Genomic DNA, 25,884 nt, shown 5'->3' with positions numbered 1-25,884 from the left:
TATTAGTGCTAGTATATCTATAGATCAAATGTCTAAAAGTGCTTTACTTGAGTATTTCCATTTTTACATATACTTCTGCTTGTCTGATAGTTATATTTACTTGTTACGTTTTAACATAGATAATATATAAAAGTTTATAAGATACCATGTTTTGTTAAAAATGAAACCAGGAGTTCCCAGCAGTGTCTAGTTTCAGATGCCTTTGAGTTTTCAGCAGTTTTCCAGAAAGAGAGATTTCCTCTCCGATGGTTTAATTTATTTGTTAAAGGCCCCAAAAGGTAAAAGTATCCAATATTTCACAAAAAAGCAAGTATTACAAAAATGCATACACATTTGTATTGTAAATAGTAGTTTGTATCAGAAGGTACTTTTACTTTTGTGAAGATTCTTCCACCACAAGCAAGATGATTTCTGACTGTGAGTTACTGAAGGGACCCATGTGGAGCTCGTGCTACCTGTGCAGGATTATGAACGATAATAACCTCCAGAAAACATTTCAAGCCCCTTTTGGTGCAGAGAAGTCTTCTTTCTAGAGGCGTCGGACCAGACCTGCAGCTTTAACGTCGTCACGATTAAAACCCTCTTCCTCTATATAATCACCGCTGATAGATGAGCGGCGGTGACTCCCCATCTCTCTCACTGACCCTGGCCCTCCTCCCTGCCTCCTTTCCCCTCCCTCTCTCTCCCACACGCATGCATACGGACCGACAGGCTACGCGACCCCCCTCCCCCCCTTCCATCATTTTCCCATCTCTTACTCACTCTCTTCCCTACAACAAACATGGCCGCGAAATCTGATGGTGCACCCGTCTCTCTACGAAACGAAATCCCACCCGAGTGTCCTTCCAGGTCGGACCCGCGGCCTCCCCAGCGTCCTCCCGCCGAGCAGCGCTACTCCCTCCCGGACTGCTGCTGGACGCTGTGCGCCCTTTTGGTCTTCTTCTCGGACGGGGCCTCAGACCTGTGGCTGGCCGCGGACTACTACCTAAGGAGCTACTACTGGTGCTTTGCACTGACTCTGGTCTTTGTGATAGTCCCGTCCGTGGTCGTGCAAGTGTTGAGCTTCCGATGGTTCGCCTACGATTTCTCGGAAACCGTCGAGAGCGGCACGGCTGCGGCCGCCGTGGTGGCCGCGTCGGGAGCGGAGGAGAGCGACTTCAGCACCAAGGACAGCGGCGAGCGGGGCGCTGGCCGCACTGCCGCGGCCGGGGTGCTGTCAGGGCCGGGCACCGGGGGAGGAGCCCGGGGCTGCTGCAGAGTCTTCATGTGGCTCTTCCAGGCCATCATTCACATCTTTCAGCTGGCACAAGTCTGGAGGTAAGTCTGAACACTCATAACGTGATCTGAGAGGAGAGGGGAAACTACACATTCAGCCTCTGCCTTTGTGTGTGTGTGTGTGTGTGTGTGTGTGTGTGTGTGTGTGTGTGCACCGGCATTACTCCCTGTAGCTAAACGCTTATGAAACGTAATAATTCAGGGAGGTCTGAGCCCAAAATGCCAGAATGTCTTTTTGTATTGTTTGACGTTTCTCCCCAGTTGGAAAGGCAGAATCAGACTCCACCCCCCCCCCCCCCCCCCCCCCCCCCAACCCCCCTGACGCGCTTTTAGGTCAATCATCTCCCGGGAAAATCATCAACTCATCCACACCAATCGCCTTATACAGAAAAATTAAAATCCTCATTGTCTTTTGCAAAGAAAGAGACTGCTGAAGAAAATGATTCTCGTCATAAATGTCATGAGAGTTGCTTCCTATTTGCAGTGATGTACCCGCCTCCTTATCACTGTAGTGTATTTTCAGCTCTTAGCTTGAGGCTTCCTCTCTCATGTTTGTAAAATCCATATTCTCAAATCTCCCAGCAGCTCTCAGATTGCAAGTCTGCCTCTCTCAGCGGAGCCCAAACATGTTTAATTACCAGGCATGCCCTGAGACTAAAAACAAACCAGTGCACACTTTGGCATTACTCTCACATCAATGGTAGTAGGTCTGTAGGTCAGCTACTCAGTCAGCGATGGTGAGGCAGTGCTCAAGCCTCCAGTGCGCTGATGGGTTTTGACAGGCTTGAACTGCTGCCAGTCAGAGGGAGGCATTCAGCTGAACCGTGGTGGGAGGAGGGTTACACGAAAACGTGATGATGTACAGAGACAGGTTGTATTTTATAGACACACTGGGGACGTTATAGAAAGACAATTTATGTGTAATGATGGAATCAGATGCAAATCAATAGTTTGATTTATCTGTAGGCCTCTGTCTGTGTCTATCTTTGTGCTCTCTCTCTTCCTGCCTTGTTAGACAGCCCTATGGGTAATATGTATTGACTCCTCATTTCCTCCTGGAGATTTCTATGTGTGTGTGTGTGTGTGCGTGAGTGTGTCCAGTAGCACATTAAAACATTGTGGCTGCGCAGAATTACCGGTAATGCCATTAAAGCTGTTGTGTGTGTGTGTGTGTGTGTGTGTGTGCGTGTGCTCCTCTTTCATTGCTGCTGCTCTCAGACCAGCGTGTCTGCACATTAAGAGGATTACCGCTGTGTGTTTTACCCTCAGCTGTTAACTCAGGAATGATCCGTCACTGATACACAGTCAGTCAGGTGAGCCGGGGATCAATTTGGGCCGGCTACCAGAATTAAATGTCAGCGTGCAAGAGATGGGAGATAGGGTTTATGTTACAGACACAGTGTTTGCTGTGTGTGTGTGTGTGTGTGTGTGTGGGGAGGAGTCTTTGACCCTCATTACTGCGCATATGCTCTATTTTCTCAGTGTGTTACATCCCAAGGCACACTTTGTGTAGCAGGAACCAGAACAAAAAAGGGTTACACAAACTCCCTTGTGGTTCACTGGGCTTGTTGACATAGGGCTCTTCTGACCCGTCTCCCCGAGGCAATTACTGTGACTTTTATAGCTTCAGTCCTCCATGGCAACCAACCGCTCTTTTTCAAGCACTTAGGTGCTGTGTGATGACAGAGGTAATGATTTACACATTGCATATTTGCATGGTACGAATAGATATCACGTGTCAACACATTTGTGCAGAAATATGTTTGCACAGTGCGTGAACCTGTGTGTCTACAAAATGATGTGTGTTCGTTAATCAAGGTCATTGTAGAACAAGTTGAGAGGGGGGTGGGACGACATGTCAGCAAAGCTCAGGAGTTCAACAAGGGATTTACTGTGAGCGCTGTTTTTCCCCCCTCTAACCTTCAAAATGAAGACCGGATTGAGAGCATTTATTTGGATTTCTTTTCTCTCCACAGCCCCTCATACTGATTTTATTTGAAGAGAGATAGCAGACAAGCTCTACAATCACCCCCTCCGATGCCTGTACTAAAATTAAAACCACAGAGCTGCTTAGTTCAGTTTCAGTCTAATCTAAATCCTGGAGGAGCAAGCAACCAGCTTTTTTGGCAAGAACTACTGACAGCTCCCAGAGTTTGGAATAATGAGTTATGACTTCTGAGAGTCTGTGTTTGATGTCCAAAAGTTTTTGAAGTGCAGCATTAAGACCTCAAATTCTGTTCAATCTCACTTTTTCTTTTTCAACAGAACATAATGTTCTCACGAATGTGTCTGAATTGTGTCTGCTTCTGATACACAGGTATGTCCACGCCCTGTATCTGGGCGTGCAGAGCCGCTGGCACAGAGACCCCGAGCGCCGCCACTACTACTGGCGCATGATGTTCGAGAGCGCGGATATCAGCATGCTGCGTCTGCTCGAGTCCTTCCTGAAGAGCGCTCCTCAGCTGGTGCTGCAGCTCAGCATCATGATCCAGGCCAGTCAGGTGCTGCCGCTTCAGGGTGAGTGCCCCCAAAGTGACCAATCACCACATCAGTCAATCACGCGTCTGCAGCCCACGCTGTGCATGATTAGTCACTTGTGCCCCAACAGAGCAGGGCGATTTGTATTCTCACTGTGGTAAATGTTAAGAGAGCCTTTTCCGTCCTATTGCTCAATCTCTCTCTTCTCGCCTCCCCTTCCCTCTGTCTCTCCAGGGCTTTCAGCTTCCGCCTCACTGATGTCCCTCGCCTGGATGATCGCCTCCTATCAGAAAGTCCTGAGGGACTCCCGAGACGATAAGCTACCCATGACCTACAAGGCCGTCATAGTTCAGATTCTGTGGCACCTGTTCACCATCGGGGCCCGCACTCTGGCCTTCTCCCTGTTCGCCTCTGTGTTCCAGCTTTACTTTGGCATCTTCATCGTGGCCCACTGGTGCATCATGACGTTTTGGATAATTCAAGGCGAAACGGACTTCTGCATGTCCAAATGGGAGGAGATCATCTATAACATGATGGTGGGCATCGTGTATGTTTTCTGTTGGTTCAGTGTGAGAGAGGGGCGCACTCGCTGCAGGATGCTCATCTACAGCCTGACTGTGTTCGCTGAGAATGTGGCGCTCACCACTGCCTGGTACCTGTACCGCGACTCTCATACCTCAGACTTCTACGCCGTCATCATGGTGTGCGTGGTGGCCAGCAGCTATGCTCTGGGCACCTTCTTCATGTTTGTGTATTACTGTCTGCTGCACCCTGACGGCCCAGTCTCAGGGTGGGGTTATATTGTGGAGAAAGAGTTGCCTGTGGAGTCGCTGGTCTCCCCAGTTTCCAGCCTACCCCCTGACCTGGTGAGCAGCCCCCCCAGGACCCTTCAGAGAACTAAAGGGTCTGACAGAGAGCAGGGGCCTGGGGTAGATGGAGATGTGTTTCAGGTACGACCACCTCGGGGAGCTCAGGCCCCAGTGCCCAACCTCACACCCAGGACAGAGGGGCCTGTCATCCGAATAGACCTGCCCCGAAAGAAGTATCCTGCCTGGGACGCTCACTTCATCGACCGCCGGCTGCGTAAAACCATACTGGTGCTCGAAAGCGCTGCCCCGGTCACGCCAAGGATTCAGTACCGCTGTCTGGGCACACCCAAAGAAGTGATGGAGTACGAGACCACCGTGTGATGTGCTGAAGGTGCTGTGACTCAGCTCGCTGCTGTGTGGACACCCTGCCTTAAATAAAACGGCAGGTGGATGACTCTCACTGAGCAGTCTGTTTCAGCTCCTACTTGATTGCTCTCTGTACCGTTAGGCAGTGGAGATAAACAGAAAGGGACGTGGGGTCTATTTTTTACAAAGAGCTGTGATGTTGTCTAATGATGGTGCATATTTCGGCTTCTGTATCATTTCTCAGGTCAGGGTTTGGTACAGGAGGAGGTCGACGTTAGCGGCAAAGCTCGCTGTCCAGTGACCTTAGAGAGAAGCACAGGAGAAGTGGAGCTGTACGATTATCAATCAGAGGCAGAAAGTCCTCCTCAGTGAAGGTGCTTCAGCACATCCTCTCAAGGCGGTCGACAACAGAGAAGAGCCTTCAACATGCATGATTATTTATGGCAGCTAGAACTGAAACGTCACTAAACAAGATGTAGACGAGTGAGTAGGGGAGGAGATGGGAAACTCGCACTGTAATTTTAAACACAATCTACAATAACTACAACACAGGTACTGATAGTCATAATCATAATTTTCCATAGCTACTCACTCATGTTGAAGGAGTCTCTGAACATGCTGCTTCAAATCTGAAGGGCAGTTCAAAAGCAACATTTGAGTTGAATGTAAAAACAGTTGAAAATGTGATTATTTGTGACAAGGCTTCAAGCGTTTTCATGCTGTTAGTGGGATTTACAACATTCCTGTGGTACTTTATTTGTTTTTTTTGAGGTAAGCTAGAACAAAAAAAAAAAGAGATTTGTGTGTGTTTACAAGCAATCTGTTGTTTTTGGGACATGCCATCACTATTATTCTGCACCTTCATTCAGAATGTGTATGTACTGAACAATAGCTACGTTATGATTTACATTTACATTTGCAGGATGTATAGGACTCTCTACAGTTGTATTTTCATACTGCATCCATCTCACACTGGAAAGGAAACCGGACAGAAATTTATTTCCATGTAAATTAAACTGTAAAATGAAGAGGAAGTTATAGAGGGACAGCACTGTCTGTAATTGTACTGTATCAATACTTTGTTGTCTGAAAAATGTTTTTAAAAAAAATTAGCTGCAGACTCCTAACAGAATAGCTTTGATATTATTGATGGTACGGGCATGTGGTGCTTATGGTAACGCCTTATTTTACAGGTCCGTTATGTCCTAATTTCCTCAAAACTTTCCGGGAAAGAAATATTTAATTTGGTACAAATTTAGGGAAAACAGAGACAAAGCAGTTGTTGATTTCCAGAGAAATTTCCTTGAAATAACTTTTTTGTTTAAAGCCAAGAAATAATTGATTAATCATCCACTAATTATTGGAAATGTGATTCTATGTGACCGACATAGTTGAGGTTACACTGGCTTAGTATTTAATTGGAATTGATTATTTGGTAGTTTACCAATTAAACACTGTCTGTATTTCACTAGAACTAGTCCTAAATTAGAAAGCTCTTTCCAGGAACCTTCCAAGGAACTTCTGAAGACTTTATGGACCTGTTGAAGAAAGCGTTAATGTACTTTCTTTTATCAGGGTTGTTTTTCTATAGAATAGCCACAAGAGGGAAATTTCTAAACCGTGTGTGTGTGTGTGTCTGTGTGTGTGTTTGCGTGTATGTGTGTGTGAGCTCACATACCAGCATGTATATGGGTGTATGTGAGGGAGGAAGAGTCCTGCCATGTGCATTTAAGTTAATTTGAAATTGTGTCACTGAGATCTGACAGCTTTGTTGAAAACACTGTCCAGTCAGCTCAGTTTTCCCAGATGACGCTGGAATAAAAAGATAGCCCACAGTGCACCTTTACCACCCTTGTTGCAGTAACAAAGCCAGAGAGGCTTCAATTATGGTGCTAACGGCTTAAATCCATCATGTAACAACCACATGGTGCACCATAAAATGGGCTTGTTGTGGCAGGAGTTGGGCGGGGCTGTACCTCAAACACAAAGCTAGAATCAAAAAGCCTTAAACTGGTCATGCCAGACTGTTGCTGTTCAGAGCAAGAAAAAAAAAGATGAACAAGAAGGTGAAGACAATTTCATTATGTTGTTGTTGCTAAAATAAAGAGCAATGTGTTTACCTGACTTTTTCTGTTAGTACCTTTTTACACAGAAACGAGACACTTTAAAACACAGAGCCACTATGATAAACACAATAGATAGATACATAGATAACATGCTCTGTTCACATTTCTAAGTATTTATAACAAGACTGAGAGTCTAAAGTCACATGCTCACAATGACAATGCTAACATGCTGACGTTTACTGTCTTTGTTTAGGTTGTTACCATACTAACACTTGCTAATTATCCAATAGGTGTTGAGACATTTCAGTCTGGACCAAAGTGCTGGACCTACCGACTAACATTGGCATCCTTAGATAGAATCCAAGATAAATTCTTCTAAGGAGGCAGATTGTTCTGATTAGATTGAGACTAAATCCCATCTCTATGTCGCAGTGGATCAGTGGATTAGCAACAGTGAACTTGTCATCACTACCTCCTGTATATCCACAGAGGTCAGTGACCTCTCAACAGATTAACCTATTCTCAAACACACTCTTTGGCATGCTGTTAGTGTTGAAATTCTCCTACTGTAACTGTAAAGGAAGGACGTTTCAGGATACCCAGCAGTCTATTCTATTGATCATTTCCACCCAGGAGATGGAACAGCTTTCACACTTCCGTTTCTGTCTTGGAGAAAAAGACTCAAGCTTCATGTGAAACCAAAATCAAAATCCTGTGCAAACTGTCCCATTAACTCCTATTCACTCCTATTCCTGCAGCTCGACTTTGATCTCACAATCACAGTTTCACATTTCACTGACTTGTTCACAAATGCTAAATAGACAGCTGGTGCCATTTTCTCAAAAGGAAAACAGTCTGATGTGACAACATTTGTGGATACCACAGACCTTTTCTTCCTTAAATTCGTCAGAAAGACACTTCAAATGACCACTTACCTAATGGGAAACGTTTGGTGGGCATCTGGACCAAAATCCATTTATTAACAATTTATTATCATTTACAACAGCAGACTGGATGGATTATTCTAAAAAAAAAAAACATTTACTGACTTACATGACTTAATGACATAAATAACACAGATGGTTTATTAGAATGTAAGAAACCCATGAACATTTATCAATAGATTACCAAGACTTATAACTGCATTATTACCGAACAGAAAGCACGAACACCAGCCAAAGGAATTGTTCACAACCTGGCAACCCAAAACTTGTTCTCTTTAACTGATCGATAAAGTCAGTTGTTTATTAACCATCAATATAGCCATTAGTTACTGCTTATAAACCCTTTATAAAGGAATTTAAGCTTTTAGACCTTGATTTGAATTTGGAAAAATTTAGAGAGAGAAACAAAAATCAGCTTTCTTGTTCACCGTTTTTGTATAATTAGGTTTAGACTTTTATTTTTAAAAAAAAGTGTTTTATAATCAGTTTATATAGATGTAAATTAATCAGCTATCAAATTTAATTGGTGAATTTGGTGAATACTTCCTTTGTCTCCAGTGCACCTCCCACTATTTACAACACCCAATCAACTACGAGAAACAAGAATAATTCTTTGCATAAGATATATCTTCCAATCACCTACGAGTATTCCAATGCCAATCAGCATGTAGAGGGGCGGGGCTAACGAACTGATACCAGTCACTCTTTGCCAGTGAGTCCAACGGCCACATTTCAAACTAGAATGGCGACCGCCGTCTGCGGTCTACAGTCTACCGGCAGTACTAGTAAACCAGCAAAGACACACCGAGAGCACCGGAGGAGAGCGAAGGATTCAAGAAGGAGACAGGCGGCTCTGTTGTTCCTCACTAATATCTCACTCGACGGACGTCCCCAGTGTCAGCTTAGCGATGGAAATACCGACCAAAAAGCCGCCGAGGAGCACAGGCTCGGGGACAGAGACGGCGGCGCAACGGTCGTGCCCCTGCCGGCGGATAGCCAAGGACCGGTCGCCCAGGTGACAGAACTCCCTGCAGCCGGTAGTGGCTCGTCCTCCAGTTTTCCAGGGGTGGTTAGTCCTACCCGACCTTCTTTGGTAATGTCTCCGGGACCTGCCGGGACAAGTGTTGTGGGGGCTAACGAGGTATTTTTGGAGGGAAGCAGTGCGGCCGAGACGCTAACGTTAACCCCGGACACCCCTCTGTCTCCTGTGCCCACCGGACACCAGCCCTGCTCCCGTGTCAGGTCAATGCCCGCTGCGCTGAGCCCGGTCCCGGCCAGTAATGCTCTGGATTCACGGCAGAGGTGAGCATATTAGTGGTCGGTGTCTCACCATGGGCCTTTAAACACGCTACTGACTTCCGCATAAAATAGAAACCAGCAGGTACCTTGAGAAGAGTTCAGTTTCATTCGTATGTAGTGTTAGAAATGTTCCAGCATTTTCTGTGGTGTAAACCTATAAGATATGTAGTATAAATCATATGGCTATATAGATGGACAAAACCATGTTACCCTGTTTTACAATAGTTTTTTTAACTGTATTCTCACATGTTGAACAGTGTCTTGGTGTCCTGTATTATTAATGTCTTGGATATAAATCGCAAGCACATGCCTGCTTGTAAAAGGAAGGCTGGATTCGACCCCTACTTTGGTTTTATCTCCAAATCTATGATTTTACATCACTGTAAGAGTCCAAATTACAGAGTTTGCCGTATCATGTGAAGGTCCTTTGTTTGGTTCTTGTTATACCAGCATTAATGAAGTGGTCTTTTGTGTCTTTCTTGATCTCTACTCAGGTTGAGGAATGTCTCTGGTTCTCCTGGACCCAAGGTGCCAAAGAAAGTCCACTTCATCAAGAGCATGAGGCAGTATGATACCAGGGGATGTAGGTGAGTCTTCGAAAGGCATTTACATATACAAATACATTTACATCTTTTATACAGTGGAGGAACTCATGAAGACTTCTGCTACACTAAGTTCCCTTTCAGAGAAATGTAAAAAAAAAAAAAAATACAAAGGCTGTTTTATTTTGGACTCTGAAAGAGGCATTTAAGTCATAAACAGTGTTATACTCCTCCTGCTAGTATTGTAATAAGCTGCTTAACTCTGGCAGAGAGACTTAGTTTGGCCTGCAGTACAGCTGCTGAGTGGTGACTGCTACAGTGAATTTAATCACTCTTGGAAGCTTTGCAAAAGCCAAAAGGGGTGCAGTGTGGAAATGTAACACCCTATTGCACCAACAGTAAGGTTACCTCCAAAGCCAGACAGGGCTGAAATATCACACTGTTGACCGTCTGTTAAGTTGGTTGACCAGTGTTAGGAAACAAGAGTTTGACGAGGGGGATGTATTTGTTTGGATTTATCTTCTGACTTTGTCTGTAGACACTGAGAAAACATGTCATATAGTTTGTTTCCACTAGTTAAACCATGTGTGACTCCCATTTTTACATTTCTCCTCCACTTTACCACCATTTCATGCCCACATACATGATTATGTGCCATGTGTTTTCTGCTGGTGTATGCATATAACAGTGATGTAGCAATCCTAAATTACCCCACAGGCCCGACTCTCTGTTTCTGTTTGAGTCAGTCACACAGTGCATGTCACTTACTGAGCTGGAGCAGCGATATCTAGGTTATAAAACTAATCTAATTAACACAAGTAGATTTCTGTGTTGTGATATTGTAAGAGATTTGATATTTCTTTCTGAGACCCAGAGACTGCTGACTGTATGTTATTGATTGGTGTTTTGTGAGGAGCTGAAGCACCCTGGTGTGCATGCAGTTTTCTCAGTTGCCAACAGCACTGCTGTGTTCACTGGTTGTGCCGTTAAGTAGGCAGTGAGTGGTTTGTTCACATTTTTGTCAGAACAATAGAGTTCTAGTGAATGTGTACTGTGTTTGATGGTTGCGTGCCCCTTCCTGGTTTTAGCTCTCAGGCCCAGTTTGTGGCTCTCGTGTATTAATGTTACCTTTGAGTCACGGGGATAAGCATCTGATTTTTATTTAACCCTCAAACTTTTAAAAAACCCAGAAGGTTGTTAAAAAACCTTTTTATGTTGTGAAGGTATTTTCAGAGTCCTCAAAGACTCTTTGTTGTAGAGCTGCAACAATTAGTCGATGAATAAATCAGACAATCAACAGAAAAACAATTATTTTGATAATCGATTTATCAATCCAAACATTTAATGGTTCTAGTTTCTTAGTAATTGACATCTCTTTTTCATGTTTCAATACTTTCTGATGTCTTACAGACCAAACAAATAAAAAAGATCTTTAGTTGTAGATCTAATCTGCTGCACCATTAATAAAAGATTTTAAACCCCATTTTCCACGTCGTGCCTCTTTTCTTGATCCAAACAAAGGCAGTAGCTGGATATGACGTATCTCCTTGCTCAATTCATACAACAGAAACCAAAATATTTAAATTATATTATCAGTTTTACTGGTACATACTGATGTTTCAGTTTATACAGTTTATATTTTCATACGAAATAATCCCTTCATATGTTTTAGCAAAAAAGGACATGTGTCATGTCCGGCTACCCGGATTAAGAGGTAGAGTCACGACTTTTGAAAAATCCTTTTTTATTGTGCAGTGTACTGAATATTTATTTTTGAGGAGTCTGGAAACACCTCCAGGAATCAGAAATGTTTTTTAACAACCTTCTGGCTTTTTTAAAGATTGCCGGTTATATATTATTCAGAAAATCAGATGCTTATCTCTTGGGCTGCAGTCAACGATTACTTTCATTATCGCTTAACCTGATGGTTATTTTCATTTCTTCATTAATTTTTTGGTCTTGTTTGGTTTCCCAGAGTCCAGAGTGACAGCTCTACTTATCTCTGTGACTTGAATGTAATGGTGATGCACAGAGCTCTCAGGTTTCCCTCTACCTGCTTGGAGGTTTAGATTGTTGTTGATAGCTGTTAATTTTTTGATGGTGACATAGATCAACATCAGAAGCGGCTCTGTGACTGATTTCACTGTCACTGCAGCTCCAGCAGTAATGAACATCGTGTGTACAGTAGCTGTTGAGTAGCAGTGACTGTAGCTGTTGCTTGTAGACTGACACACCATCTGTTTTGTCTGCCTGTACTTGCTGTGTCCTGCAGGATCGTGCTGATTTGTGCCAAGCGGTCGCTATATGCTGCTTTCTCAGTGCTGCCCTATGGAGAGAGTGCTCACCTCAGGTACAAAGAAAGCACCATCCTAAGCAGAGAGCACCCACCCACCCTCGCTTTTATGTTTTCATTACCCTCCTGTCTGATCCATCATCATCATCATCATCATCATTCTCAGGAAAGGGCAGTGTGCGTTCATTGTGTAGTGAAAATGACATAAATGTGACTCTTTCTGAACAGTGACCCTAAGCTGGAGGCTCAGAGACAAAGGCTGTCTTCTGTGGTGGCCGTTGACCTACTTCCTTCCCTGGAAGGTGTGGAGCTTGGCGCCTGTGGCAAGGTAAATGTGTATCTGATATATAGTACTATGATGAGAAACAGAAATACTCCCATTACTCAGATAAACCAGCTTGATTTGTCTCATTTTTCCTCCTCAGACGGTGTCGTACGCTCAGTTCCTTTATGCGACCAATGCATTGGTGAGACAGAAGAGTGGCGGCGCGCCAGAGAGCTGCGCTGCTCAGACCCCTCAGTCGCGTTTCCGTGGCAACGGGCAGAGGAACTTCACCCCTGCTCGTCTGAACAACAGTGTGGCACAGGAACCATGTACGGCTCCAATTTAGGGTGATGGACACAACAGACACACACCTGCTTCTTCGCTGTTTAACGTACTGTTTTTTTTGTGTTTTTCAGGTATAGAGGAGGTGGTAGAGTACGATCCTAACCTGCTCAGTGACCCTCAGTGGCCCTGTGGGAGACACAAGAGGGTTCTCATATTTGCATCATACGTGGTAAGAGTTCGTTCTTTTCAGTTACGGTCGTCTTTCTCCTGGAAGATGATTTCTTAATCATGTAAACGACAAGGGATTATAGTAACTTGGTTTCTCCTGTTGAACAGCGATTTCTCTACCATGTATAACCATGTTTCTATTCAGCTTTTTCAAGTACATGTGTGTATGATTAAGACTGCAGACAGGGAGAGTAACAGCAGAACGGGCGAGTGAAAGGAGAGAAAATTACATGTAGCAATACGTCTTTGATGTAATAATCCCATGATAATGAGATGAAACTACAGGGTATCTGCATAGCATTGATTTCGGTTTCTTCAAAGGCCTAAGAAGGGATTTAAAAACTCTTAAATTTAATTTACAAAAGTCTTGTCTGTTGTAGGCAGTAACATTAGTTAAAAAATGTTTGTGTATCAGATTGTAGGCAGTCAACACCATCAGACGTGTAGCAAACATTGTCACTACTGCAGGCTAAAGTAGCTGAAAGCTCATCGACACATAGTGGGCAAATTAAGAGTTTAGCAAAAATAATTTTTCATTGGTTAATCAATTTTCTGCCACTTATCGGGTCCAGGTAATAAATAATTGTAATAAATAAGTCGGTTTCCACTGCTGAACATTTGGCTGTTTAACTGAGACACTTTCTCAGTGAGACACACACACACCAAAAAAAAGAAAGCCATGCTGCATGTAAACACTTATCGTCTCACATGAACCGTTTTTATTTGTTTCAGAAATCAAAGACAGTTTAATTTGACGTGTTAATTGTTCTGATATATATAGCCTGCTCTGAACTGACCTCCAGCCCCATTAGAGAGTAAAATACATTCATTATGTTCACTCACATGATTTTATTGCTGCTGAGTAGATCATGTCACAAGACTGTAACCTCTAGTGTGTATGTGTATGTGTGTGTGTGTGTGTGTGTGTGTGTGTGTGTGTGTGTGTGTTAAACGATCCTTACAGAGACATTTTATAAGCCAAACTGTGAAGCTTTATTGTAGCTATAGTTCATGCTGACAGGAGGCACTTCTGTTCTGTTTGTTTTTCACCTCTGCAGACAACTGTTATTGAGTATGTGAAACCATCTGACCTGAAGAAGGACATGAATGAGACTTTCAGGGAGAAGTTTCCTCACATCAAGCTGACTCTGAGCAAGATAAGAAGGTATGGATTCATTGCATTGCCCCTTGGATCCTCAAATTCTCCTCAAAGAGCCCTTTTGAAGGTTGAACCTTGTTGCGCGCTCTCACATTTCCTTGTGGTTTTTAATCTGTTTCAAACAAGTCAGTTTCTCAGAAACCTGATGGGTAACTGTGCCTTCTCCCCTTTTCTCCACTAGCCTCAAGAGGGATATGCGGGCCGTGAGCGAGGAGTTCGGTCTGCAGCCGGTCACTACGGCGATGGCTTTTGTTTACTTTGAGAAGCTGGTGCTGCAGGGTCGCCTCAACAAGCAGAACAGGAAGCTGGTGGCGGCGGCGTGCGTGCTGCTGGCTGCAAAGATCAGCAGTGATCTGAGGAAGCCAGAAGTCAAACAGCTCCTTGATGTGAGTAAAGTTTCCACAGAAAACAGAGCAGGACATGTAACCTGTCACCCGCCTCATGCTAATAAGAGAAGGGCGGAAAAACCTGTAACACATGTCGTACCCAGCTCAGTGTTATTTACCAAACATTATTCTTTCAACAGGACAGGAAACACGCTGTAGACAGAAACACACTGTAGATAAAAGCTGAATTATTTAAACTGGTTAATGTAGAAGAATGGAGTCGTCATCATGCTGCACACTGACTGGCTTTAAGATTTCAGTCGGGATTGATTTGGTGATGCACAAGATGAACTGGTGTGTCTGTTTATAGTGCAGTCAAACCCATGTTGTCATAGTCCAACTGAAATTGAAAAATTCAATTGAGTGAGTTTCCTGTGACTGCTTCACAATAAAAGCCTCTGCGTTAATGTGAACTGACACCAGTACGAAAAGCAGTAACGTAATACAGCTGTGATACATCTGTAGGAGAGTGAACAGTAAACCGTCAACTGAAAACTATTATATAGAGAGGTAATTACAGAATGTAAATAAATTCAGTGCCTATTGCTGAAAAACATAAACAGTATCAAAAAGAGATTTCATTAAAATATTAAGGATTATAACTTTAACATGAGCTAGTTTACATTCATTTAGCGGTCGTGGATTCATCTATAGTGTAAATTAATTTATAATTCATTTTGATATCCCTGCCTACAAGAAATTGCAATTCACAACTGTCCATTTTTCACAAATCATCAACATCACTATTGACAGCATAAACATTTCTATTGGATGTATGAGCATCAAACAGGCGGTGAAACATGAAACACTCCAACACTTTAATATTTCCGTGTGTATGATCCTTCTCTTTTTTAGACCACATAATAACATGTATTCCTTTAAACTCTTCCTCTGTTTTTCTCCCTGCGGTCGAGCAGAAGCTGGAGGAGCGTTTCCGAATAAACAGACGAGAGTTGATTCCTCTGGAGTTCCCGGTGCTGGTTGCCTTGGAGATGGGACTTTACCTGCCCGAGAGCAAGGTCATGCCACACTACCGCAGACTGGTGCAGCAGGGTTAGTCTGGGTACGGTGATATCCTACACTCCGGTGGTTTCATTAATAACATCAGCAAGTGTGTGTGGTAAAGTAATTAGGACTTTGAATCAGAGCTGTGTGTGTGTGTGTGTGTTGGATCGACCAGTTTATAAGCTGTGGTGTTTGAAACAATTAATTCTGGTACTATTTATTTTCTGTCAATCGAAGAATAACTAGTTTACACTCGTTGGCATGTGGGTCTCCCTGAATGTGTTTTAAGCGTTTGTTTCGTGTGACGTTCGGATGTCGATCCGGCCATGCGCTCTATGTTAGAGACGTTCAATGAGCACGTTAATTGTGCTTTTATTTTGGTTTCTCGTGACCCTGATCTTTGGTACGTCCTAGTATTCTTAACCTCTATTTAAATGAAATGTACGCTGTGATGTTTGTGTTTGTGGAAAACTCTTCTCCTGCACCTTTCGTATTACTATACACACAGCCTGTATAGTATTTATCATACATGACAAAGAACCATACTGTTGATTTTGTAAATGCCTTTTTAAACCCCACTGTGACATTGAAGCGTTTTTAGCCGTTACACTGAAACATGGTACTGCAGATTGTGGATGGAAAACGCAATTTTAGTTTTAGTCTGTTGTTAGAAGGAAGTGGCCTTTAATTTATGTTCATTCATTATTTGTACTTTAATATATTTATCTTGTTCTTGAATACAAACAAAATGAGTTCAGACTCTTGCGGCAGCTGTTATCAGACTGTGCTGATATACACACTGTATGGAAACATATTATTTATGGCAAATGTGTTTTTTTTTTATGTTTCATGTCGTTACCCAGGGATATGTTTTTGTAAAATGCACTGGAATTTATTCCTCAATAGTCTGGCTAGTTGTCGTCGTATTTTTCAGTTCTCAGGTATTTTACTTTCTCCTATCTTTTTTTTAAATGGCTCATCAAATCTAACCCAAAGAGATTTGTTACTGTATCTGTTATACCTGAAAACACCTGTGCGCCATTGTAAGTCAATGGAAGGTAACCGATAGTAGTGGTTTGACAGGATGGGGAAATCCAACCATTGTGACTCTAAGTATGTGAATAGATGTTTCTACATGTGCCAGACGGTATTAACGTGACTGCAGTACTTATTGTGTAGTAACTCTTCTGATTTGGATGCCATTAGGCGTACAAGTATGGGGGGGAAAAGTGCCTGAAACTACAGTGGCAAATGAAATGGTTAGCCATCTTATCATAAGTGATATTTAGCATTAACATTTCTTGCTGCTGTAGAGATCTTTAAATGTTGAGGTTGTTCTTGTCTGGGAAAGATCATCACAAACCTTTTAAGGGTGGTGCACATGATGGTGAACATGATGGTGATTCAGTTTATTGTCTGCGTCTGCGGTGGTGAAAAGAAATGTATTACAATAAAAGTCCAAATAGATTTGTGTAACTGCAGAAAATGTACTTGTATGGTCGGTGTCAAATGGGTGAATATTCATTGTTTTCATACTGTAAAATGAATGTTTTTGAAATATATTTTCAGACACTGAAAAGTAGTTTGAGTTTGGTTTTTTTCAAGTCAACAATCAATAATTTATAGCGTGTTCGAAGCTGCTTTCATCTTCTAAGGGCAGTACGGGAACTAAAAGTCTGCAGCAAGTGAAGTGAACGCTCACAAAACAGTCTAGGAAATAAACACACAGCATATGAGTGTGTTTCTCATGTTTTTACTGTTCCCTTGTGTTTCGACATGCAGGTTGAATACATGTTCATTCAGTTAAATCAGCAGATATTAATTCAACACACTGTTGGAGGATGAACACGGCATTATCAGCAAAGGGAGGGTCTTCATGACAGTTTCTACTATATTAACCATAATCTTTATCCTTAATGTGTAATAGTTACAAAACAGAAGAAGCAGCTAAATAAATACATTAAATAATAATAATGTTAAGAGTTTTTAGTCCAAACTCATGTCTTCATCGTCGTCTTTCTTGTCTTTGGAGTCTCCGTCCTGGTCTGACTTCGTCTCCGTTTCCATGGCTTTTGCAAAAGCCTCCACATCTGCAGTGATAGAAACATCCAGAAATTAGGGCGGAAAATAATTGTTTTCATTGTCAATTATTCTGATAATTAGGTTCCTGATTAACTGTTAAGTCGATAAAATATTAGTCCAATATAGTGAGGGTTTATCACATTCAACCTCGTTTTCTTTTAATATAAAATGTCAAAATAGTGCAAAATGTTGAAGTTGACATTCAGATGTCTTGTTTTGTCCAATGAACAGTTCAAAACCCAAAGACATTCAGTTAACAATGATATTACAATGATTTTCTGAACACAGAAAAGCAGCATATTTTCACATCTTCACAAGCTGAGAGCCTCCATTGTTTTTGCTTGAAAAATAACAATTATAAGAATTATCAAAACAGTTGACTGATTATTTCTGCTCTACCAGATATATAACAAACATTTATACATTTATATTTATTTAAGCGTTATTTCTTTTATTGCTCCACTACAGGTACCACTACAGTATGTTACATACATTATCAGCAAAATTTAGTACTTACTTGGCCCAGAAAAATGGCCCATCAGTGCTATATTATATTACTGCAATAATCATTAGTGATGTATTAGTGTGTAAGTTCTCACGTTTTACTGTTGGGTACTTTAATCTATAACAATGCTTCAAATTTTATACATATATCATATGTATTTAAAAAAGTAACTATAGCTGTCACATAAACGTAGTGGAGTAAAAAGTGTTGTATTTGACCTCTGGTGAAGTGGAAGTATTAAGTAGCATAAATTAGAAATACTCAAGTAAAGTACCTCAAATTTGTACTTCGGTACAGTACTTAAGTAAATGTACCGGGAGAGTAATGTTGATGAAAGTAATGTGACAGTTAACATTTCAGTTTTCTTAATTAATGACAGTCTTCGGTGTAAACATGAAAGTTTTCTTCCAATGAAACAAACAGTCATAGTGTCTCTGTTGGATGTGGGCGAAACACTGACCTCCTTTGTTCGCCGCGTCGACGGCCTCTGCAGGCAAGCCAAACTGGTTCATTAGAGGCCCCAACTGCCCGGACGCCAGAGCGCTGCTGAACATGCTCATAGCCTGCAGAGAGACAATAAATACCAAGAATAAATGGCACAACGAGTTGCTAAATACTAACAAAAGAGAGCCTCTAATGACCAGAGTCCTGCCATCTCACTATCCCTGTGCCCAAGGACAGAAAAATGGTGAATGTCAAACTCGGCCCCAAGCTGGAAATAAGAGCCAAGAGTGGTTTGTGTATTTATCAAACGTCCAGCCTGAAACTGTTTACCCTGGCAACAAATAAGATGGTAATCTGATGGAATTGTTAAATAATAGTTTGACCTTAATTTTCACTGTCAATTTCAACTGTCTACATACATCTGCATCTCTCAAATAAATACAAACGAAATAAAACGGAAGAACAACTTTTTCTCATTGAATTTAAATATAAACTTTCCCAGAGCTAATTTTTGTTTGAGTTACAAAGTGTTTGGAAACCATCTGTGGTGGAAGAAGTATTCAGAGCTTAATTGTGTAAAAGTAGCAAATACTACACTGTAAAAATACTAAGTAAAAGTAGTAGTAGTAAAAGTCCTGCAAAGTCAAACTCTTAAGGAAAAGTACATTATGCAGAATGGCCCATTTCAGAATAATTACTGGATAAAACTGTGATAACACATGAATGCATCACTAATTACAAAGTACATTATATACTGCAGTGTCGCCTAACCTGTGATAACATATAATAATATATGTTATTTTGTATTAATGCTAATTAATCTGCAAAGTAGCTAGTACTAAAATTAATCAAAAGTACCTCAAACTTGAATAAATGAACTTAAACCACTGGAGACCACAGAGGGCGTCGAGCAGCGAACTCTACCTGCTGAAACTGAGGCGAGCTGAGCGTGTTGTGGAGCTCCTCTGTGCTCTGAAGCAGAGACTCTCCGGAGGGCAGATAGGGCATCAGCCTCTGCTGCACCTCGGGGTTGGCCAGGATGGGAGCCATGATCTCAGGCGTCAGGACGCTGGCGAGGTCCACTGCAGGTAGCAAACACCTCAGGTTAGTCTAAAAACATATCCTCCACATTTACTCACCTACAGCTGTTAAATCACTACTTTTTATAGTAAAATATAAGTAGAATGTATATTTCTGTATGTGAATCTGTAGACTATAATCTGGTCCAATCTTAATGTATCTCAGGGATTAAACCCTTTAGATGATGAGCAGGAGGTTGGATGTTTTCTTTGGTGTTTTTCTCTGTTAAGTGACCTCAGAGTAACTAAGCAATTGGTGCATTCAATTGCAGTAGGACATATCTGCGCTTTAAACAATTAACTAGTTTTAGAAATTCACAAACATGTATAATAATGTTCAGCGCCAACTGCCTTAGCGCAGGCTGCAACTTGTTATGTTTTCTATTACTGAATAATCTGAGGATTCTTTGATCAATTAAATCAATTTGTGTGTAAGTTCCCAGAGTCCAAGAAGGTATCTTCAGATGTCTTTATCAGATGGTCCAAAACTCAAATATATTCAGTTTACTGTCATATGCGACAAAGAAGAGCAGCAAATCTTCACATCTGAGTATTTGGTATTCTTGCTTGAAAATTAATCAGTCATCAAACTTTGTAAACAGTAATTGACTCATTATTGTGGCTCAAACACACACACACTCTGCTACTGTACAAACAGCACCCCAGCCACAACCTAGCAACCACCGGGAACTCCATAGCATCCACCTAGCAACCAGTTAGTAAGCCCATATAATCAAGTGGAACGCCCTAGCAACCACCTGTTAACATTATAATAACTGCCAGCAGCACTACAGCAGTCACCTGGCAAACACACACTCAGTGCTAATATTTTAACTTGGAGTCTCCAGGTGGTGTTTCGCCCTCCTCTCAGCTAATACACTTTAAAAATACCTCATAGTTTCTGTACAGTTCAGCTCATTTAATTAGTTTGTTTCCAGTGTAAACAAACAAACTTGCTGTAAACACAACACTGTTATATTGTTTGCAAACAGTTGACCATCATTCGTTTTAGAGTTGTGTTTCTGGTCACCTGATGACTGCAAGTCCAACATTCACTCTCTTTCAGCTCCTGAAGGAAATATCTGCCTCTTTAGCTGCTAAATGCTCCACTATGTTCACCAGCTATCAACTGTATCTGTCTGCTGTTTGGTGCTGAGCAGGTAGCGTTCAGTGAGTTTACTCAAGCTTTTTCTTTTGCTGAAAACAGCTGCTTCCTGTTGCTGCTGAAAATTACACTGATGACAGCGGTGAGAGGGAATCAAAACAGCAAAGTTGAGCCCATAAAACAAAAACAATGAGCTGAATGTCGCTATAAACAGAGTTGAGGGGAATTCAACTCTGAGTTCATCACTACGAGCGACCCCCTTCACACGTGTCATGTGATCCATTGTTAATAAAAATATTCATTATAGCCGCTTTAACTTCTTTCATAGTACCTTTTACTCCTTCAGCAGTCTCTAGTTTTCTGTGTGTATCTGTAGGCGAGGTGATGAATAGCACCCATGAAGCAGGATGGAGAGTTGTGCCTAATGTGGCGTAGCGCAGTAAAATTAAATCAAAACAACCACCAATTGCAGTATTTGCAGGGGGTTCCTGCTTCAGCAACAAACCTAAGTAAAAATTACACAGTATTACAGAGACTGCTGCGCTCACAATGCTAATTATTTGCTGCATAATTAAATGAAATTACAATAATTAGGCCTAATTATGTATTTTCCCTCTGGTGGTTATTTAAGTTTTTGTCTTATCTCAGTTCTGAGGAGCCTAGTTGTCAGTCCGCCTGAAGCTACGTTGTCTGCGGTCAGTTTCTCACCTCCTTGGCCACTGGCAGGCACGTTCATGGTGGCCAGGATGCTCTGCAGGTCTCTCAGCTGGATGGGCTGTGTGGGGTTGGCTGCCCCTGCTGCCAGAGAGGTCACAGCAGGGGTGGAGGGGGTGGTGGCTGTGGGGGAGGCCGCTGAGGTGGCGGAGGGAGTGATGGGAGTGGTGAGCACCTGGGAGGAGCCGAGCCGACTGGTAGCAGAGGTAGAGGTGGGGGTGACGGCTGTGGACGGACTGAGAGAAGACAGAAAAAAAAAAAAAACATCTATCAATCTAAGATCACTGGATAATTATTAAAACATGAGGAACTGAAACACATCACCAACCTGTGATATTCAATGTTATTTTGAAATATGAAGAGTATAGATTTGTTTTCCTTCAACCTACAGAATCTGCTTCTGCTTCAGTTATTTCCTTCATTTCGAGGGATGTGTTTTGACAACTTAAGAGAATTAAAAGTGAACTTTAGCAGTTAGTCCAGTTGCCTCTTGCGGCTACTTTTTGATTGATAAATTAGATGATCAACATATACTCCAGTCCAGTCCTTCAGTTATGAGAATATTCTGCCTTTTTTGCCTTATATGATAATAAACTGAATATCTTTGAGTTTTGGGCTGTTGTTTGGACAAAACAAGAATCACCTTCAGCTTTAATTCATCAATGAATTGAGAAAATAATCAACAGATGAAGCACGAAATAATCGTTAGCCTTGGATGTGAAGTGTGTGTGAAGAAACTGGTATCTGCTGTCTCACCGTAGATTTTTCAGTTTTTGATGAAAAAAAACATTTTCTGGAGCTTTCAGCTCTTGAAGAAAGCTCCAGAAAAATATCCAACAAGTTGTACTTTTGCTAAGAATCTGTTAAACTGCTATTCTGCTGCTGTTTTTGTGAATGCAGTTGTTGAACATTGTATAAAACAAGTCTATAAAGATACCCTTGATCTTTGATTATCATGTACTGACTAAAATCTGACTAAAATCTGATGTTTACAGTTCATGTTTCAGACTGATTCTTTTATGTTCTTCTACCTCCCGTCTGTCAAAGCTGCCCCTCATATTTCTTAACATCACGTTTCCTTTGTTTGATGATTTAAAAGCAGGACAGAAGAATTATTCCACCAAACAACCAAATAGGCCCAAAAATAGAAGGTACAAAGCAACAGACAGAGGGTGTTTAAAAAGGTAGATGTCTCTTGTGGTACCTTGTGGAGGAGTTACTGGCTGCAGGAACGCTGCTGCTGCTGCTGCTGCTGCTGCTGCTGCCCAGGAGGTTGGCCAAACCGGGACCAGCCAGTGCCCCCAGACCACCTGGTATTCAGAAACAGCCACATTATTCTCCCGAGAGCATCAACTCCGCATTTACCAACAAATTCTCCTGATTAGCATGTTGCCACGCTGTCGGCAACAACAGGAAGGTACGTACCGATCCCACCCAGTCCAGTTGGTCCAATGAGCTGCATGAGCTGGTTGTGGCTCATATTACCCAGAAGGCTCTGCAGACCGCCCTCCCCTTCACATGAGAAAAGAAGAGGTGACATCCAGCGAATGAAATTCAGTTTTTAGATATTTTAGGAAAACAATCAGGAGACATGAGCATCTGTTACCTCCCAGAGCAGAAAGGTCGTGTCCTCCACTGCCGCCACTACCGAGAGCACCAGGCATGGGCGGGTTGTTGAGGTACTCGTTCACTTTACGGCAGTTCTCCTCATCCTTGTCTGTCTTTGGCTCCTGAGATCAGAAAAACAGGACCGAGAGAGGTTTCATCTAGCTCACAGTTACCAACTGTTTAACACATGAATCTGTGTCTATTAAGTATTAAATATATTTTACTACACTGAGCTTTGATCTAATTTTGTGTTAACAATAAGTGGTCTCTCCTCTTCCATGTCCAATTGGAAAGATGCAATAAAAGTTGGTTAAACTTTGGATGGCGGATTAATACATGTATTTACAGCAGCAGGCGGGTGTGGTGGAGCTCTATAACACACAGGAATAATACATCAGGCTTCGGCTACTCAATACATGTTAGTCGATTAATTCATTGTTGATTTAGTCTTTTCATAGAATTTGATGAAAAGAAGAAAAACAAAAGTGTGTCGTCCACAATGCAATTTGCTGAATGCTTTTTTGTTGCAGAATTGCTCAAAACAGCCCATGGTGACACTCGTTTATGTCTTCCTAGATACCTGAAAGCCGAGGATTTAAACTTTTGTTTGAGCTAGGAAAGAATTAAATTGCAGTACATGTACCAGTATCACTACAGGAACAATAAAGGTTTATCACTTGTAAATATACATTCAGTCCAGCTACATACCTGCATCCAGAAGAAGAGTCTTTTGGAGCCAGCTTTGAACTTCAACACATAGACCCGTCCAGTGGTGCACTGGTTCACCCGTTTGAACTCACAGTCATCAGGGAAGATTATCAGGTCCTAAATTAGAAAAAGGGGTTGATATTAAAAAGTAAAACACAGGTCAAGCCAGTGTTACACGCAGACAGCGTCACCTACATCATCCACGTTCCCGGTCGTCCGATCCTTCCAGCAGAAGTGGATGAGGGAGTCGTCGGTCTGCTGGATGTAGACCTGACCTTTGCGCTTGTCAGGGGTCACCGTGCTGCCCTTCATGGTCATCTTACCGGCCCGAAACTCCACCAGGTACTTGCTGGAGGAGCCGCGGGACCCAGACACCATGCTGGGGAACAAAGCTCCAGAGGCCATGATGAGAAGGACAGACTGCTGCAGGGACAGAGAGCAGGAAGAAGGCCTCAGTCAGTCATACACAGAGACACATGGGCTCTGACTAATAGTTTGTAGGACCATGGGGGAGACATGAGCAGCTTTGGTCCCAGATATTAGACTGCAGGAAATATGAGGCTGTCTTTTTTCTGCTAATGAACATGTCATCCACCAGTATATAAACATATGTATATTTTAAATGGTAGTTCTTGTTTGCACATTCATTCTGGATATGTTTCTAGCCTACTAGCATATTTAATGTATAGCTATTATTTTGTTATTGCCTCTCAGGGTGTAATAAGGCTGACACGAGATAACAAACTGTCCAGATAATATGATGAAGAAGCAGATTTGAAACGGAAAATAGGACTGGAATACAACTCATCCCAGTGCTCCCATAACGAAACAGCTACTGGAGCAGCCACAGTAGCCACAGTAGCCACAGATGACTCTGCATCCTGTAGCAAGCAGCGTGTTTTCAGCTCTCTGTGGTCACGACTCAGCTACAGTTTTACATTTTAGACACGCGGATTAAACACACACCTGGTTTCTATGTCACGAATTCAAGACATATTTTTAAAAACAAGATGTTTATACTTACATGTAGTCACTGAATTACCGTTGAGCCGGAGATCGGGCAAACACACTGAAGATGATCGTGATTGGCTGACTGTCGCCGGTGCTTCACTGTGATTGGTCAAACCGTGTGTCAACAAATGAGGGATTTAAACGCACTGCTCATGTTCGGTTGAGATGGCACAACACAGCCTGTTTGATTTACATACATATATGAGCTTTACATATACAGTTGTGTTCAAAATAATAGCAGTCCCACATCACTAGCAAGATAAATCACTGTTTTTGTTAAAATTTCAACTTCTACACTGCAAGTAAGTTTCCAGAAGGTTTAGTAAAGGTGTAGAAAACCAACAGACCCAACAGGCATGGCGTGCATGCTGCTGATTCTGTGAAACTGAAAAAAATAGCAGTGCTGAGTTCAATAAGTGAGGTCATTGATAATGTGAAAAAAACAGGTGTTAAACAGGTGGCCCTCATTTAAGGATCAAGGCAACTGACGCTGCATATGCTGGCTGTGCATTTGTCCTTGAAAAACAGAGTAAAATGGGTCGTTCAAGACACTGTTCAGGAGAAGAGCGTCCTTTGATTAAGGAATTAATCAAAGAAGGGAAAACCTATAAAGACGTGCAGAAAATGATAGGCTGTTCAGCTAAGATGATATCAAACGCTTTAAAATGGCAGCCAAAACCAGAAAGGCGAGGAAGAAAAAGAAAAACGACTATTCAAATGGATCGGAGAATAACCAGAATGGCAAAGGCTCAGCCAATGATCAGCTCCAGGAGGATCAAAGAAGATCTAAGGTTGCCTGTGAGTACTGTAACAATCAGACGACGTCTGTGTGAAGCCAAGCTACCAGCAAGAAGCCCCCGCAAAGTCCCATTGTTAAAAAAAAAGACGTGCTGAAGCGGTTACAATTTGCCAAAGAACACATTGACTGGCCTAAAAAGAAATGGCGTAATATTTTGTGGACTGATGAGAGTAAGATTGTTCTTTTTGGGTCTAAGGGCCACAGACAGTTTGTCAGACGTCCTGCAAACACTGAATTCAAGCCACAGTACACAGTGAAGACGGTGAAGCATGGTGGTGCAAGCATCACGATATGGGGATGTTTCTCGTACTATGGTGTTGGTCCTATTTATCGCATACCAGGGATCATGGATCAGTCTGAGTACATCAGAATACTGGAAGAAGTCATGTTGCCGTATGCTGAAGAGGAAATGCCCTTGAAATGGGTGTT

At 42.2% G+C, this 25,884-nt stretch overlaps 3 protein-coding genes across 3 annotated transcripts; 2 read left to right on the top strand and 1 right to left on the bottom strand.

Moving 5' to 3' along the window:
• Window positions 1-609: 609 nt before the first annotated feature.
• On the top strand, window positions 610-4,943 carry xkr7a (XK related 7a). The gene is given in 4 exon segments (XM_070910594.1): window positions 610-645; window positions 647-1,317; window positions 3,593-3,792; window positions 3,988-4,943. Coding segments are annotated over 4 exon segments (1,863 nt in total).
• Window positions 4,944-8,680: 3,737 nt separating this feature from the next.
• On the top strand, window positions 8,681-16,973 carry cables2a (Cdk5 and Abl enzyme substrate 2a). The gene is made up of 9 exons (XM_070910380.1): window positions 8,681-9,240; window positions 9,732-9,824; window positions 12,052-12,129; window positions 12,301-12,400; window positions 12,498-12,666; window positions 12,754-12,851; window positions 13,909-14,015; window positions 14,191-14,395; window positions 15,313-16,973. Exons 1-9 carry the CDS (start codon window positions 8,681-8,683, stop codon window positions 15,451-15,453), a joined length of 1,551 nt encoding a protein of 516 aa, XP_070766481.1. The 3' UTR covers window positions 15,454-16,973.
• Window positions 16,974-17,137: 164 nt separating this feature from the next.
• LOC139289066 (proteasomal ubiquitin receptor ADRM1-like) lies at window positions 17,138-24,699 on the bottom strand. Its single transcript, XM_070910567.1, has 10 exons — window positions 24,670-24,699; window positions 23,841-24,068; window positions 23,646-23,762; window positions 22,936-23,059; window positions 22,755-22,841; window positions 22,534-22,639; window positions 21,324-21,565; window positions 19,356-19,513; window positions 18,448-18,550; window positions 17,138-17,490 (listed from the first exon to the last, which is right to left on the bottom strand). Exons 2-10 carry the CDS (start codon window positions 24,048-24,050, stop codon window positions 17,387-17,389), a joined length of 1,251 nt encoding a protein of 416 aa, XP_070766668.1. The 5' UTR covers window positions 24,051-24,068; window positions 24,670-24,699; the 3' UTR covers window positions 17,138-17,386.
• Window positions 24,700-25,884: the final 1,185 nt, after the last annotated feature.

The sequence above is a fragment of the Enoplosus armatus genome, chromosome 8 (genome assembly GCF_043641665.1).
Source record: "Enoplosus armatus isolate fEnoArm2 chromosome 8, fEnoArm2.hap1, whole genome shotgun sequence".
Classification (NCBI taxonomy): domain Eukaryota; kingdom Metazoa; phylum Chordata; class Actinopteri; order Centrarchiformes; family Enoplosidae; genus Enoplosus; species Enoplosus armatus.
The sequence above is the reverse complement of the archived record's forward strand: the minus strand, read 5'-3'. Positions and strand labels throughout refer to the sequence as shown.

What these genes read in the sequence shown, in the direction of transcription:
- cables2a (XM_070910380.1), top strand. Translation starts at nt 8,681, where the DNA reads ATGGCGACCGCCGTCTGCGGTCTACAGTCTACCGGCAGTACTAGTAAA. An exon ending in GGAGAGAGTGCTCACCTCAG is followed by an intron (nt 12,130 to 12,300) that starts GTACAAAGAAAG and finishes CTTTCTGAACAG; the next exon opens with TGACCCTAAGCTGGAGGCTC. An exon ending in CAGTGTGGCACAGGAACCAT is followed by an intron (nt 12,667 to 12,753) that starts GTACGGCTCCAA and finishes TGTGTTTTTCAG; the next exon opens with GTATAGAGGAGGTGGTAGAG.
- LOC139289066 (XM_070910567.1), bottom strand. Translation starts at nt 24,050, where the DNA reads ATGGCCTCTGGAGCTTTGTTCCCCAGCATGGTGTCTGGGTCCCGCGGC. An exon ending in CGACCGGGAACGTGGATGAT is followed by an intron (nt 23,763 to 23,840) that starts GTAGGTGACGCT and finishes TTTCTAATTTAG; the next exon opens with GACCTGATAATCTTCCCTGA. An exon ending in GCTCGCCTCAGTTTCAGCAG is followed by an intron (nt 18,551 to 19,355) that starts GTAGAGTTCGCT and finishes GTCTCTCTGCAG; the next exon opens with GCTATGAGCATGTTCAGCAG.